The sequence below is a fragment of the Blennius ocellaris genome (genome assembly GCF_963422515.1).
Source record: "Blennius ocellaris genome assembly, chromosome: 7".
NCBI lineage: Eukaryota > Metazoa > Chordata > Actinopteri > Blenniiformes > Blenniidae > Blennius > Blennius ocellaris.
The window spans coordinates 4,649,508-4,662,305 of record NC_137656.1 but is presented as its reverse complement, the minus strand read 5'-3'; the positions used below and the strand labels follow the sequence as shown (position 1 = coordinate 4,662,305).

General features: G+C 42.7%; 1 protein-coding gene across 1 annotated transcript in view; it reads left to right on the top strand.

Moving 5' to 3' along the window:
* The window catches only part of LOC308132758 (protein unc-13 homolog B-like), a gene marked incomplete at both ends in the record, with an annotated part of 85,173 nt that overhangs the window by 31,884 nt on the left and 40,491 nt on the right, over positions 1 to 12,798 (top strand). Inside the window, 4 exons of the mRNA XM_080499940.1 lie at positions 858 to 931; positions 2,213 to 2,270; positions 2,714 to 2,749; positions 3,371 to 3,584. Of these exons, the coding sequence (XP_080356066.1) occupies positions 858 to 931; positions 2,213 to 2,270; positions 2,714 to 2,749; positions 3,371 to 3,584 (382 nt within the window). The remainder of the gene's footprint in view (positions 1 to 857; positions 932 to 2,212; positions 2,271 to 2,713; positions 2,750 to 3,370; positions 3,585 to 12,798) is intronic.

Sequence of the window (12,798 nt, the reverse complement as noted above, 5' to 3'; positions counted from 1 at the left end):
TCTAAAAAAGACAACCAAACTTGGGTACAGCCTTCAGAAAGAAGAATATGAAGAAGTAGGCCAGGAAGTCGGATTTCGAAGCAAATCATCCTGAGGTTTGTCAAAGTTGTGCAGAGTCGAGCTGTGAAGCCACAAACACGCTCGTTGTGTCGTTCATCAAGCTGCATTCAAAAACACAAGTTTGTGAGAGTTTGTAAAAACACCCACATTCCAAGAGCTACAAGAGATGTTTTCTGGACATTTCACTGTATTTGTCCCAGAAAGTTTCATTAAAATTGGTTTTATGTAGAGATTGTAGTCATTGTCGGTAGTTACTGTTTGCCTTTTGTGAAAATATCAACATTTTCATCACGTGCACTACACACCACAACAAAGAAAAGCTTTAAAGGTTAAACTTAAAAGCACTATTTTACCAGTCCGACTCACTCCAGATAAAATTGCACTGTAGGAATTGTACAGTAGGAAAAGGAGTCGGGCCAGTCTTCCTTCTAGAAGCTCCGGGGGGAACCTCTGAGGCCTTAGGAGAGATACTATTTCTGTGCTCATACATGAATATGAGATTCCAGCACATCGGGCGGGCGGGCGAGACCTGACGGGACGGGAGGATGGAGGAAAGGCGACTCAGGGAGGGGTGGAGCTGCAACGCCTCGAGTTTTTTCTTTCTTCTTGTAGTAGTTTGCTCCACATTCTGGCTTTAACGATTTTGTCTCTTTGCTTTCTTTTTCCTTTACCACCTTTTTCCCACCTCTTCATACATCTGGATACACCCTCGCTCGGCTCACTCGCCGACACTCCCGTCCCACTTCTTTCCTCTGTTTGTCTCCATCTTCCTTATTGTGTCTCACACGTCCATGCAGACATCCCAGAAGACGAGGCTCAGTACTGGACCAACAAACTGGAGCGGATTAACACAATGCAGATACACGACGAGGTAAAAGTCCCACTGATTATTAATAAAATGTTCATTTCAGTCAGCGTTCACCTTTTTTTTAGATGTGATACCTCACTGTTTTAGAAACGTAGTTTGATGTTTCCAATGTTCATTTTCTTGAAGTCAATTAAAATTGAAAGAAGAAATTGTAAAAAAAAAAAAAAAAAATGGGCAACTGGGCTGATCACTGCAAATCTGTGAATCTGATTCTGTGTAGTTATACATACAATCTCCTTTTTGATATGATGGTGAGTTTTTGTTCTCTGCTGCCATGTTGTGGCTGATAATGGTTATTACATACACTCAAAAAATTATACTTGAAGTTTCATCAAAGCTGGCCTTTATATTTAATGGATTAAAAATTATATATATTCTCAAAATATGCAAAATATTAGATACGAAGACAGATGGTTGACTCGTTAACACATCAACTCAAAAACCTGTGGAAAGATATTGATTTTGAATATTGGCAGAGAAAGAAATGATTTGATTTGTTGTGTGATCTGGATCATAGTCTTGTTAAAAGATAAGATTCATAAGACAAAAATAGCCCTTAAATAAACTGGAATCAACTAATATTGGAAAAATGCCTCTTCTGTATCGATCAGGAGTGTCAAACATGAGGCTCTAATCCGGCCAAACCACATGCTGTCAGAATGAATTTGTAACTACACCCATAAGGCAACAGTTTATTTTACGCATTTCACTGTTTTTTGCCACACAATAAAACTGGCTTCACATTTAGAGAGTAATTTCCAGTATAAATTGTTTAGTTTTGTTAAAATATAGACATTTTCACCATGTTTACTTTGCAACACAACCAAAAAAACCAAACCTTTATAGTCAGAATTTAAAGGTTATTATAGCACTCTTTAACTGTTCTGGCCCACTTAAGATTAAATTTTGCTGTATTTGGTCCCTGAACTGAAATCTGCTTGATTCCCCTGGTTTCAAAAATCAAATTCAAAAAAGTTTTACTAGGTAAACACATAAATAACAAATATAAAAAAGACTACTATTTAGAAATTCCAGCTTTAACAAAATCATTTAATATTTTTTTTCCAATATAATGAAGTAAATCATCAAACAGTAGCCTCACATACAATAACATAAAATCAAATTACACAGTTCTGTAATATTGTGTGTGACACAAATGTCCGATTGCCAATAATGACAATCGGACATTTCCATGTATTGATAAAACGTCCTTTCCTTTAATTTTTCTCTTGGTTCTTTCTCATCTTTCCTTCTTTCCCGTTGTGTCTCGTCCCTCCATGGCAGTACCCTCTGCAGGACGAGGTCCAGAGGAGGAGGATGGCCTATGTTCCCGCTCAGTGCTGTGAGTTCAAATCAAGTTAAATCATGGACCACATTCAATAGGCAGTGAACATTCACATTGTTTTCCCTTCAACATATATATAAAAAAAACCCTGTTATTTAGACAAAGATGAGGAATTTTCTTTACTGTTTATTGTAAACATGTTTCATCCATCAGTCTTCTATATCTGCTTTCCAAACGTTGAACATTTAAAATCCAGATTCCCATGCATTTTTCAAGTCTGTCCAGCAGTATGTTGTAAACAACTGTGAGAGGGAGCATGCAGATGTTAAATTAAAAAAAAAGGCAAACACAAGATAAATCTGGGAAAATATAAATAAAATGTCTTGTTAAATTGTGAGTGTGAGTCAACAATGAACTCAAAAACATTCAATTACGAGTTGGAATCAACCGTAGTAAAATGTAATTTTTCTTCACTGAACACTTTCCCTGGGCGCCACCAGGCAGCTGGAGTTATTTTGGATGGAGTGAGCAGCAGAGTATGTATACCGGCATTTTAAATCCATCTTCGTTTGCATGGTGCAGAAAGCTGTTGTGTGTTCGTGCTGCATTCATTCACTCCTGTCAGTGAAGTTTTACAGTGGTTGAAAATTGTATCTCATCTGTCTCGTTGATGTTTGTTGCCTGGTGTTCATTTCACTTCCATTGGCTGTTGTGTTTCAACCATCACACCCCTAGAGGGCGATCTTTATCCAGGCAGAGTGTACCTATAGAGGCACACGTCTGATTGACGTTGCCTTTTGGATGTTTTCACTCTGAATTCCATGATACAGCAGTGTGCTGGTTGGATTTCAGCAAATTCTGAAGGTTGCAGATGCCAAAAATTATTTGGCATTTATTGTTTTTCATTATTAATTAACAATAAATGACAACCTTGTTTTTATATTCGGTTTGTACGGTGCATAAAATGTAAATTCATCATTTACATTTCATGTTAAAACTGAGATTTCATTGAACTAGTCGAAATGATTTGGCTCTGGGTCAAGAAAAGATATGCAAGTTATGAAAAGTAAGACGGCAGATATCACAGACTGGTTTAACTTGACGTAAACACTGATTTTGAGCTGATCTCATTAGTTTTATACTTTTCCCATGCGCAGCTTTTGACGACCACGACAGTGCAATGGACGACCGGGACAGCGACTACCGCAGCGAGACTGGAAACAGACCTCCACGATACCACAGCACCCCCCAGACCAATTCATCCATGCACCAGTACCCGATTGGACGGAGGGTGCAACATCCCAGCCTGTCCCGGGAGTCAGAGTCAGTTCAGAACTATGAGATAGACTATAGGGAAATGAGGGGGGCCAGGTAAATCACACCACTCAGACACAAACACACAACGTTCCATCGACCACTTGGCAATAATATTCCTCCCTGCGTGATATTTTTTCTCCAGCCCACTCTATTTTTAGACATTATTACCAAAGGAAGTGTTTGTGCTTACACATGAACATGCACGTGGAATAAATACACAATAAAGAAAAACTTTGTTTAAATTTAAAGGATGTTATGGCTCAGTTTTGCACATATTACGCATTAAGATAAAATTGGACTGTATAAATTGGACTGTATGTGGTCCCCTGAACTAAAATGTGTGTGACACCCCTGCTCCAATGGTTTGACATTTGTTTTTTGTTTTGTTTTGTTTTTTTAAATTCTCCAATGAAAATATCTACCTTTGGCTTACTCTCTGTAATGTGATGCAGAATTCACAGCAGAGATAAGAGTGGAGCTTTCCCACTGGGATTTAATCTGTATGAATGTTACATTGAAGAAACAGTCTTTTCTTCGATTACTATGGACAGACCTTCAATTCCCAAGAGACTGCCTCGATGGGTGTTCCACTCCATTTTTTTTATAGCCATGGCTTTTCCATGCAAGTCACACCAGTGATATCTCTTAGTCCAAAAAGACCCTGTAAACATTGGCACCCAGTCCCAAACTTCAAGGTGCTCCAAACTATATTGAGAGATAGACTTAATTATAAATGTACCATATTAGAAACATCAGAATCTCTGAGGAGAACAGACCAGGGAAGAAATTACCTTTTTAGCCGTCAGGAGCGGTGCTGTGTCGATATTCAATTATCTCGATGTTGCTCACTCCCAAACCTGCCACACTCACATGTACAAATGAACAATTTCATGAAATCTTGTCAGTCTTCATTATCATAGCCTCTTGTGGTAAATTCACAAGAATTTTCAATTTCAATGTGGGGATCATGTAACACACCTCTGAATTCACCCATACAAGATTTTTAACGTACCACGTCATAAAATGTTAACGAAGAATAACCAAATCATTTGATTTTTCTCATGTGTCTTTTTCCTTTGCTGTTCTGCATCTGAATTTCTTCTAACACTGTCTTAATGTCTAATGGTCCACTTTTCTTTTTCTTGCATGCTGCTCACCTGCTTCCTGCATGGCACCTTGTCTTCCATTGTTTTATTATATTATTTGTTATATGAAGGCAATCAAGCAGTAAGGCTGGAGTTAGAATAATCCCAGTGGACTCGGGTATGGGCGTGGAGGACTGGGAGAGTAAATACAAAGTGCCTGACTCTGGCGTCTTGGACGATTACTTAGATGCGGAGCAAAAGATGTGGGAGGATGAGGATAAGAGCATCATCTACCGAATCAGTGACAGTCCGTCTGAGTCCAAAGGTACTCGTTTCTATCAGACGGTTGAATATGACGTGACGTCTCCAGAGGATTCGCAGAAGCTCAGTGGCCAGACGCACAGACAGCGGCGGGGCTTCAGCAGTGGAGAAGTTCGGCTGGTTTACAAGGAAGCCTGCAGCTTTGAGGATGAATCATCTCCTCCCGAAATCGATATCATTCCCTCTATTAAACAGCTGCGACAGCAGTCAGACAGAGAAGGCCTCCTTTACAAGACCCGACTCTGGGCAAAAACAGCGTTGGAAGAGACACTGGAGAGCTACGCAGCCTTTCGTGAGGAAGAGGCTGCTCGGGAAGAAGCTTTCAGGATTCGTGGCAGTGAATACGGTTCAGTCAGTTCAGATGAGATGCAGTATTCCTTCGGATCGGAGGAGGAACTGGATGACCTGACTTTCACTGAGGGGGATGTTAGTTATGAATATGAGAATTACTACTACGCTGGTAGTGCCATGTCACCTTATGGAGGCTCTTCAAGAACAGGCAGAGGTGGTCATGTGCTGGATCCCATGTTGTCTCCTGTGGAAGAACCAAACGATGAATACATTGATCCAATGGGTGAACTCCAGAGCTTGATTCACTCCGTGTCTGAATATCTGGCCGTTAAAGAGGAGGAGATCAACAATTATGAAACAATGCCCAAACCAAATAGAAGAAAACTTCCAGCACTGCCAACTGACGCTAAAGTTGTAGAACCTGAGGACAGTAGTAAAACGGAGGTTAAACCTGACATTAAGGAGGATAGTGCTGTTGAACAAGGAATAGCTGGTGTAAAAAATGCAATGAGCTCACTTTTTAGTACAATCACAGGATCGAAGTCTCCCACTGACGCAGAAACCTCCAGCACGACCACTTCTCCTCAACCACCACAGGCGGAGTCTGGCATCTCTAAACTGCTCTCTTTCATCCCAAAAGTGAATACAGAAGCCACTGAAACTTCTGGGGGTGCCGCAGCAACAGAACCACTGACGTCCGAAGCATCAAATCAACCCGAGTCTGGCATTTCAAAGCTGCTCTCATTTATTCCTAAAAGTCGCAGTGCTTCTCCACCAGTAGCAGTCATCCCACCCGCCTCTCAGGAGCCCACCACTGAAAAGAAGTTTTCCCTTCAGTCTCTTTTGCCGTTTCAGTCTTCTGAACCCAGTCACCAGCCTGATCCTGATCGGACATCACCAAGTGTTGGTACCGAAGCTCAAGGCTCTGCTTCCAGTAACCAGCCTGCTTCTGGGTTTGAATCCATGCTGGGAAGGCTTAGTCCTTTGAGGCTTTTTTCCAGTGCACCAACATCCAGAGAGCCATCACCGCAGCCATCACCGCAGCTATCACCCCAACCATCGCCACAGCCATCGGAGCGAAAAAGCCCTTCTCCTGCAACCATTCGTTCCCAGCAAAGTCCTGTAAATCCCAACAGAGATGGCGCACAATCAGAGCGGCAGTCCTCTGGCGAGACTAGACCAGGTTCAGGAAGTGGATCAGTTGATCTTTCTCTCGACACAGGTAGTGGTTCAGTTGAGCTTCTTCCAGAAACGGAATCCTCTGGTGAGCTACCTGATATTCAACAGAGAAAAACATCTGTATTGTCTGAACCTAAAGCTGAAAGCACTTCAGAGGAAACGGGATTCTTCAGTCCTTTTAGGAAGTCTCTGTCCACACTAATTTCATCAGTTCCTCCAGAAAATGCCTCCCAGAATGACGCTAAGCCTGGGGAGGAAGCATCTTTAGGCAGCAAACTAAAAATTCCTTTCTTCTCTTCAGAAAATACCTCTACAGCAACGACACCAAAGGCAGAAGGAGGAATGTTTTCAGGTATTCTTAAGTTTGCATCTGGCGAAGAAGCCAATACTCCTCCAAAAAGTCCATCCCCCACCCCTGTAAGGTCTGCCTCACCAAGTCGTGCTGCACTTCTTGAAAGTGTACCAAAAGGAAACACAGAAACTGGCTGGTTTTCAAACTTATTTAAAGTATCCCCAAGTGAACCGGCCAAGGAACCGGTGAAACCACCATCAACACCTTCTGTGACACTGACCCAACCTAGTGGACAAACAGAGCCACATACAGAGGAAGTGGTCACTGGAGCCACGCAGAACACTACAGAGCAATTATCTGAAGACCAAACATCATCTGAAAAAGACCCCCATGATGTTGAAAACAGTCAGACAGATCCAGCTCAAACTAAACCTGTGGAAGGTACATCACAACCAGAGACTCCTCAGCCACAGGGAATTCTTTCTGGGTTGTTGAAATTGGGCTCAACAGAAGACAATAAAACACAGGGAATGGCAAGTCAGCCTCAGCAGGGTGGCCTGTTCTCTGGTTTATTTTCATCACCTTCCCAACCATCTCCCCAAACACAACAGAATCCCAATGCACAGCAATCAGGAGGACTCCTGTCTGGATTTTTTAAATTTGCTTCTGACAATGTGTCTGCTCCCACAAATCAGCCACCATCAGGAAGCCAGCCTGTTGCGCAAAAAGAGGATCAGTCTGCTGCTACACAACAACCAACTGGAGGCCTCTTATCTGGGCTCTTAAAAAAAGCCACAGACACAGTCACTGGATCCCCATCAACTCAGTCTAGTCAAGAGCGACAACCAGGAGCAGCTGACCAGACAGGAATAATGGAAGGAGCTGACCAAAACCTAAATAAAGAGATCATGCTCCATTCTGACCAGGCAGACAAGTCCCATCAGCAACCAAATCAACAACAGACTGATCAAACAGCAGAGAAAACACCTCCAAAAGCTGCACCAACACCTCAGTCAAGTGGGTTATTTGGAAGTTTGTTGAAGCTGACAGAAACGGCATCTCAACCACCTGATTCTGCACAATCCACACAACCAAATCAACAACCTGGCAATGTCTTATCAGGATTTTTTAACAAGATTGTGGAAACAAATCCTGCTCCTGTAAAACTCCAAACTCAGCCTGCAACCCAAGAAAGTAACCAAAAACCAGAGCAGCAAGCATCTTCTAATCAAGGAGGCTTCCTGTCTGGCTTGTTTGGAATTGGGAACCAAGAATCTGTTCCTGCAAACCAACCCCCACCGTCACAGAACCAGCCACAGATGATCAAATCTGTGAATCCACCAAACCAGCCACCATGCAATAGACAGAACCCCGCACAACAACCTTCCAGCAGTCCTGGAGGAATGTTCGGTGGATTGTTGAATAAAATTGCTGATGCAGGGACCCCACAATCTACAATGGGGAGTCAAGGAAATCTGCAACAGGCGCAAAGACCAACGACACCCCAGCAACCACCTAATCAGCAGGGAGGTTTTCTCTCTGGGTTGTTTTCAACTGGTTCTACTCCTCCAGCTCAGCAGCAGAAACCTTTAGGCAATCAAAACCAACAACAGACTCAACAAGGTAACAGGCAACCTCTGCGAAGGCAAAACCAAGTCCCGCCACAACCAGCTGCATCAGCTCCAGAGCCACAGCAAGGTGGATTGCTGTCTGGGCTGTTCAATAAATTAACATCTAATGAAAATGCACCACAACAGCAGACAACGCAAACTGGTTCTCAGCAGGGAAATAGGACAACAGATGCTGGCAAACCTCCAGGTCAACAGCCTTCTCAAAACAGTAATCAAGGTGGCTTCTTGTCTGGTCTGCTTGGTCAGACATCACCTCAACAACAACAGCAGCAGCAGCAACAAAAACAACAGCCTGTCAAAGTGGCTCAAAATACAGCAAGCCAGCAGTCTAGTCAAAGTGGAGGTCTGTTTTCAGGCATTCTGAAACTTGCATCTGGTGAAAATGCACAACAGGAAGCACAGCCACCTCAACCTGCTCAAACCAGTCAAACCTCCTCCAAACCGGGGCCAAATCCACCCCAGCCAGAGTCAGGGGGCTTGTTCTCTGGTCTGTTGAACAAAATTACAGCTACTGTGGAACAGTCACCAGCTGATGATCAGGCAACTCAACATCAGCAGCAACAGCAACCGCGAGCAGGACAGGGACAGCCACAGATTCAGAGAACCAAACAAGTAGAGATGCCTCCCTCACAGGATGGAAATACTGATAAAGACCTAAAGGGTCCTGCTCAAAAAGGTTTTCTCACAAGTCTTTTTAGTGGGTCAGAGGACTCGTCACCGAAAATGCCATCCATTCCTAAGGAAGAACCTATAAACAGCACAAGTAAAACGTCTCCTGGTTTATTATCTAGCATTTTTAAAACAGGCTCTAGTGACAGTAGTGCTGTCGGTCCTGGAAAAGAGAATGAAAAAGGATTTCTTGATCACATACTGCCAAGAAGTAAAGAAAATATTCCTTCAAGTTCAACAACCACAACTGGTGGCAGTGCAGCGATTCCTGTTTCTGGTACGTGTAAAGAACCCCCGATTTCTCAGGTGGGGCAAGATCCTACAATTTCCTCAACTCAGCGTTACCTTGAGGAAATTCAGCGTTTGTTGTATGGAACAGCAGATGAGTATGGCTACAAAGATCTTTTGTACAATTTCACCGAACATGGTGTAATTCCACCAGAGCTATATGAGCATCAGTGTCTCATAGAGGCTCTTCTGTGGCAACAACTCAACGATTATGTCTTAGCCGAAGCCCTTGCTACTGAAGTTCAAGAACGGTACCAGACATGCCAAAGCCATTTGGCACCCACCATTCAAACACCTCAGTGGGAGAATCACTCGTGGTTAAATCCTAAAGAAATGAACATTGGTGACTTCAATGTGCCCCCTCATCCTTGGAGGGACGCTGCATCACAGCTCTTTGAGAGCAGGAATCGCTTCCTTGAGCCAGACGAAGACCTTGTTTTGTTTGACATGAGTTGCAGAGAGAAGAAAATGTGGAATAGCTGTGAACATTTGAATGATCTTCATGGAATCAAAAAGCCTTGGATTGATGGTGGTAGTGCTTTAAATCTCTCAAATACAAAAGTAAAGCAACGGTTGAGTAGATGTCAGTCACTTACAACATGCAATATGCAAGAGTTCAACAAAGTGGTGGAAAAAAGTACAGCTACCAGTCAACTGAAAGATGAAAACTTTGATTTGAAATCAGCCACTGAGTTTTTGAGAAGACTTGCCACAAGAAAGGGACCAATGGATTTAACCCGTGGCGCTATGGATTTAAGCAGATCTGCAGGTGTCAATTGGGACGCAGATGAAGAAATGTTGCTATTTGAGGATTCTGAGTGGTATCAACAATGGCTGTCCCTGTTGGAACAAGGTTTGTGGTGGCCTGCTGAGGCTGGGGACTGTGGTTATTATGTCTATACAGATGAGGAATACATTTATTCTCTTTTAACCGACAAAGCTGGTCGACACCTTTATGCTTGTGCTGCACCAGAGGAAGTACAAGCTCTCGGTAATATCACTGAAAATATTGCAAACATGTTAAAAAAGAAAGAAGCTGATAAAGTGACCCTTTGTGGCTTTAAAATTCCCCTTCACACAGAAAATAAAGCAGCATGGTTTTCCAGTCAGCAGCAAAGTAGTGTGACACTTTCCGATGCTCCTGTGGATCTAACGTCTGTCCTTCAAAAAGGCGAAAAAATAATGAACATGAATTTGGAAAGCTTCTCTCAGATGTTTCAGGAATCCATATCTACCCAAGCAGAACAACCCATCGATTTTTCTGTGTACAAACTTAAAAAAATCAAACTGGAATCAGTCCAAAATGCTTATAGCTGTCAAGAGGAACCAATGGTGGCAGCTGATCTTACTTTGAAGTCTTTAAAAGGGGGCCATGGAGGACCATACTGGAAGAATCAGGCATTGACAGATACGAGTGCACATTCACCTGCACCCCTAAAGCGTTATACTGCACCGATTTCTCCGAACATACGCTACCCAATTCCTGAAATCAGAGTTGCACATGTAGATGCAGCAGCAGCCCAACCAAAGCAAAAAAATAGCTCTGGACATTCAACTTCTGGAGATATCAGTGGAAATTCCTCCAAACAAAATAAAAGTATTGGTCAAACATTGTCAATGAAACCAGTTACATCAACATCAGTATCTGGAAAGGCTCCAGAGGCTTCAAAAGTTCTTCCTGAGACCATAGCAGCTTCAAAAATTCCAGGACCAATTCAGTCAGGAAGAAAGTTGCCAACACCACCGACTGTTAGTGCAGGACAAGCTCATCCAACAGTGTCCGCACCAGCAAGGTCTGTTCGTAGTTCAGCCACAACATCTACTTCAACAGTGCCTTCTGCGTCCCCATCCAGGCCTTTGCTTGCAAGGCAGCCATCTCAGGCAGAAAAACCTAGACTATTACCACAAGCAAATAGGAATGCAGCCACTGTGACCGGCCAACTAAGCAACATGACTACTTCAGCAGTGGACCAAGCACCATCTCCACCTCAAGAGGATGTAAAAACTCCTTCAAAGAAAAACGTTCCACAGCTGCATATATTAAATGACAATTCCGCTTCATATAGTGAAGCCTACCTTTACAACAAAAATCAGAAATCATTTGCTTCTCCCATTGGTTCTCAAGCAACCAACAAAGTTTTAGATTTTTCAGCTCCACTGGACAAACCCAAAGATGTTAAAGAAACAGGATCAACAGATGTGAAGTTAAAATCTACACCAAAAAATGAAATTGTTGATTTTACAAAGTACAAGTTGAAAAGGTTTAAAGACAAGCAGCAGAATGATATCACAGAAAGCACAGACTTAACTGACAAGGGTACAAATGCAATAGATCTGACCAAACAAACTGAGGAAGAAGAAGTTGAATGGCCGACTTCAGTGCATTCAGCCATGAGCACATTACCGGAAACAGTTTGTCAGACCAAACCTATCTCAGTGGATCAACACAACAAGTCAGATCGAAGACTTTCCAGACCTGAAATTATATTTAGTCCTGTGTCTTCTCCTCTGACTTCACCAAGGCCACCAGAATCCCGTAGTGTCCCTGTAACTACTGGACCAAATCAAACTGAACCCAAAATCCCTGGCAAAGGAGCAGCAGATGTTTCACCGAAGCTGTCTCGCACCCCTAATTACAAGTCAAATTCTCCTTGCAGTAATGTTACAATGACCCCAAAAACAACTTCTATTTCCAGCCAAGCATCCAGTCTTGTTGGTGGGCTCAGAGATGGTGCAAAGATGGAGCCCGTAAAACCTGTACTTGCCTCACCACAGTTAAGTCCTGCTATGAGTAAACAAATGGACACTTTGGGACAACAGCAATGTTGCTCACCCAACGTGCGGATACACGAAAGCCCACCAGCATTTACAATTGTCCCAAGTCCTAGAATATTGATGACACAGCCTTCCTATCAAGCTAGTGGAAAACAATATGACAGGCAAACTGCTCCAGCAAACTCTGTTAAATGTATATTAGATATGTCTGCCAAGCAGACAACCCAGAAAACTCCACAAATTGATGCACAAATAAAAGATCCTATCTGTGAGGCACTGCCATTGACTAGACGAAAACCACTACCTCCGATGGAACCAGACATAAGTCTGAGACATCAGGAATCTGTTGACTTGTCTTTTAAAAGTGAAGTGCCACAGCCTCAGGTGCAGACACTCCCTGTCGAGGAACATGTGTCTTCTAATCAGCTAAAATATTATGGACACAGAGAAGAAAGTCCATCTTCTAAGTATAAAGTGCCATTACCAAGACAGCAGTCTCTTTTAATGCAGTCTATGGAATCCATAGAAATGGAAAAACCACCTCAGCAAGTCACGGCACCAGCCAATTCAGTTAAGGCCACACTTGATATGACCTCCAAATATAACCACAATCTGAAAGAGGGGGTTCAAAATAAACCTCCAGATGTCAGTCTTACCAAGGCCCTACCATTACTGAGAGGCAAGCTGAGTGATCGTGAACTTGCACGAAAGGATTCTGTTGGTATGCCACTAGTTGT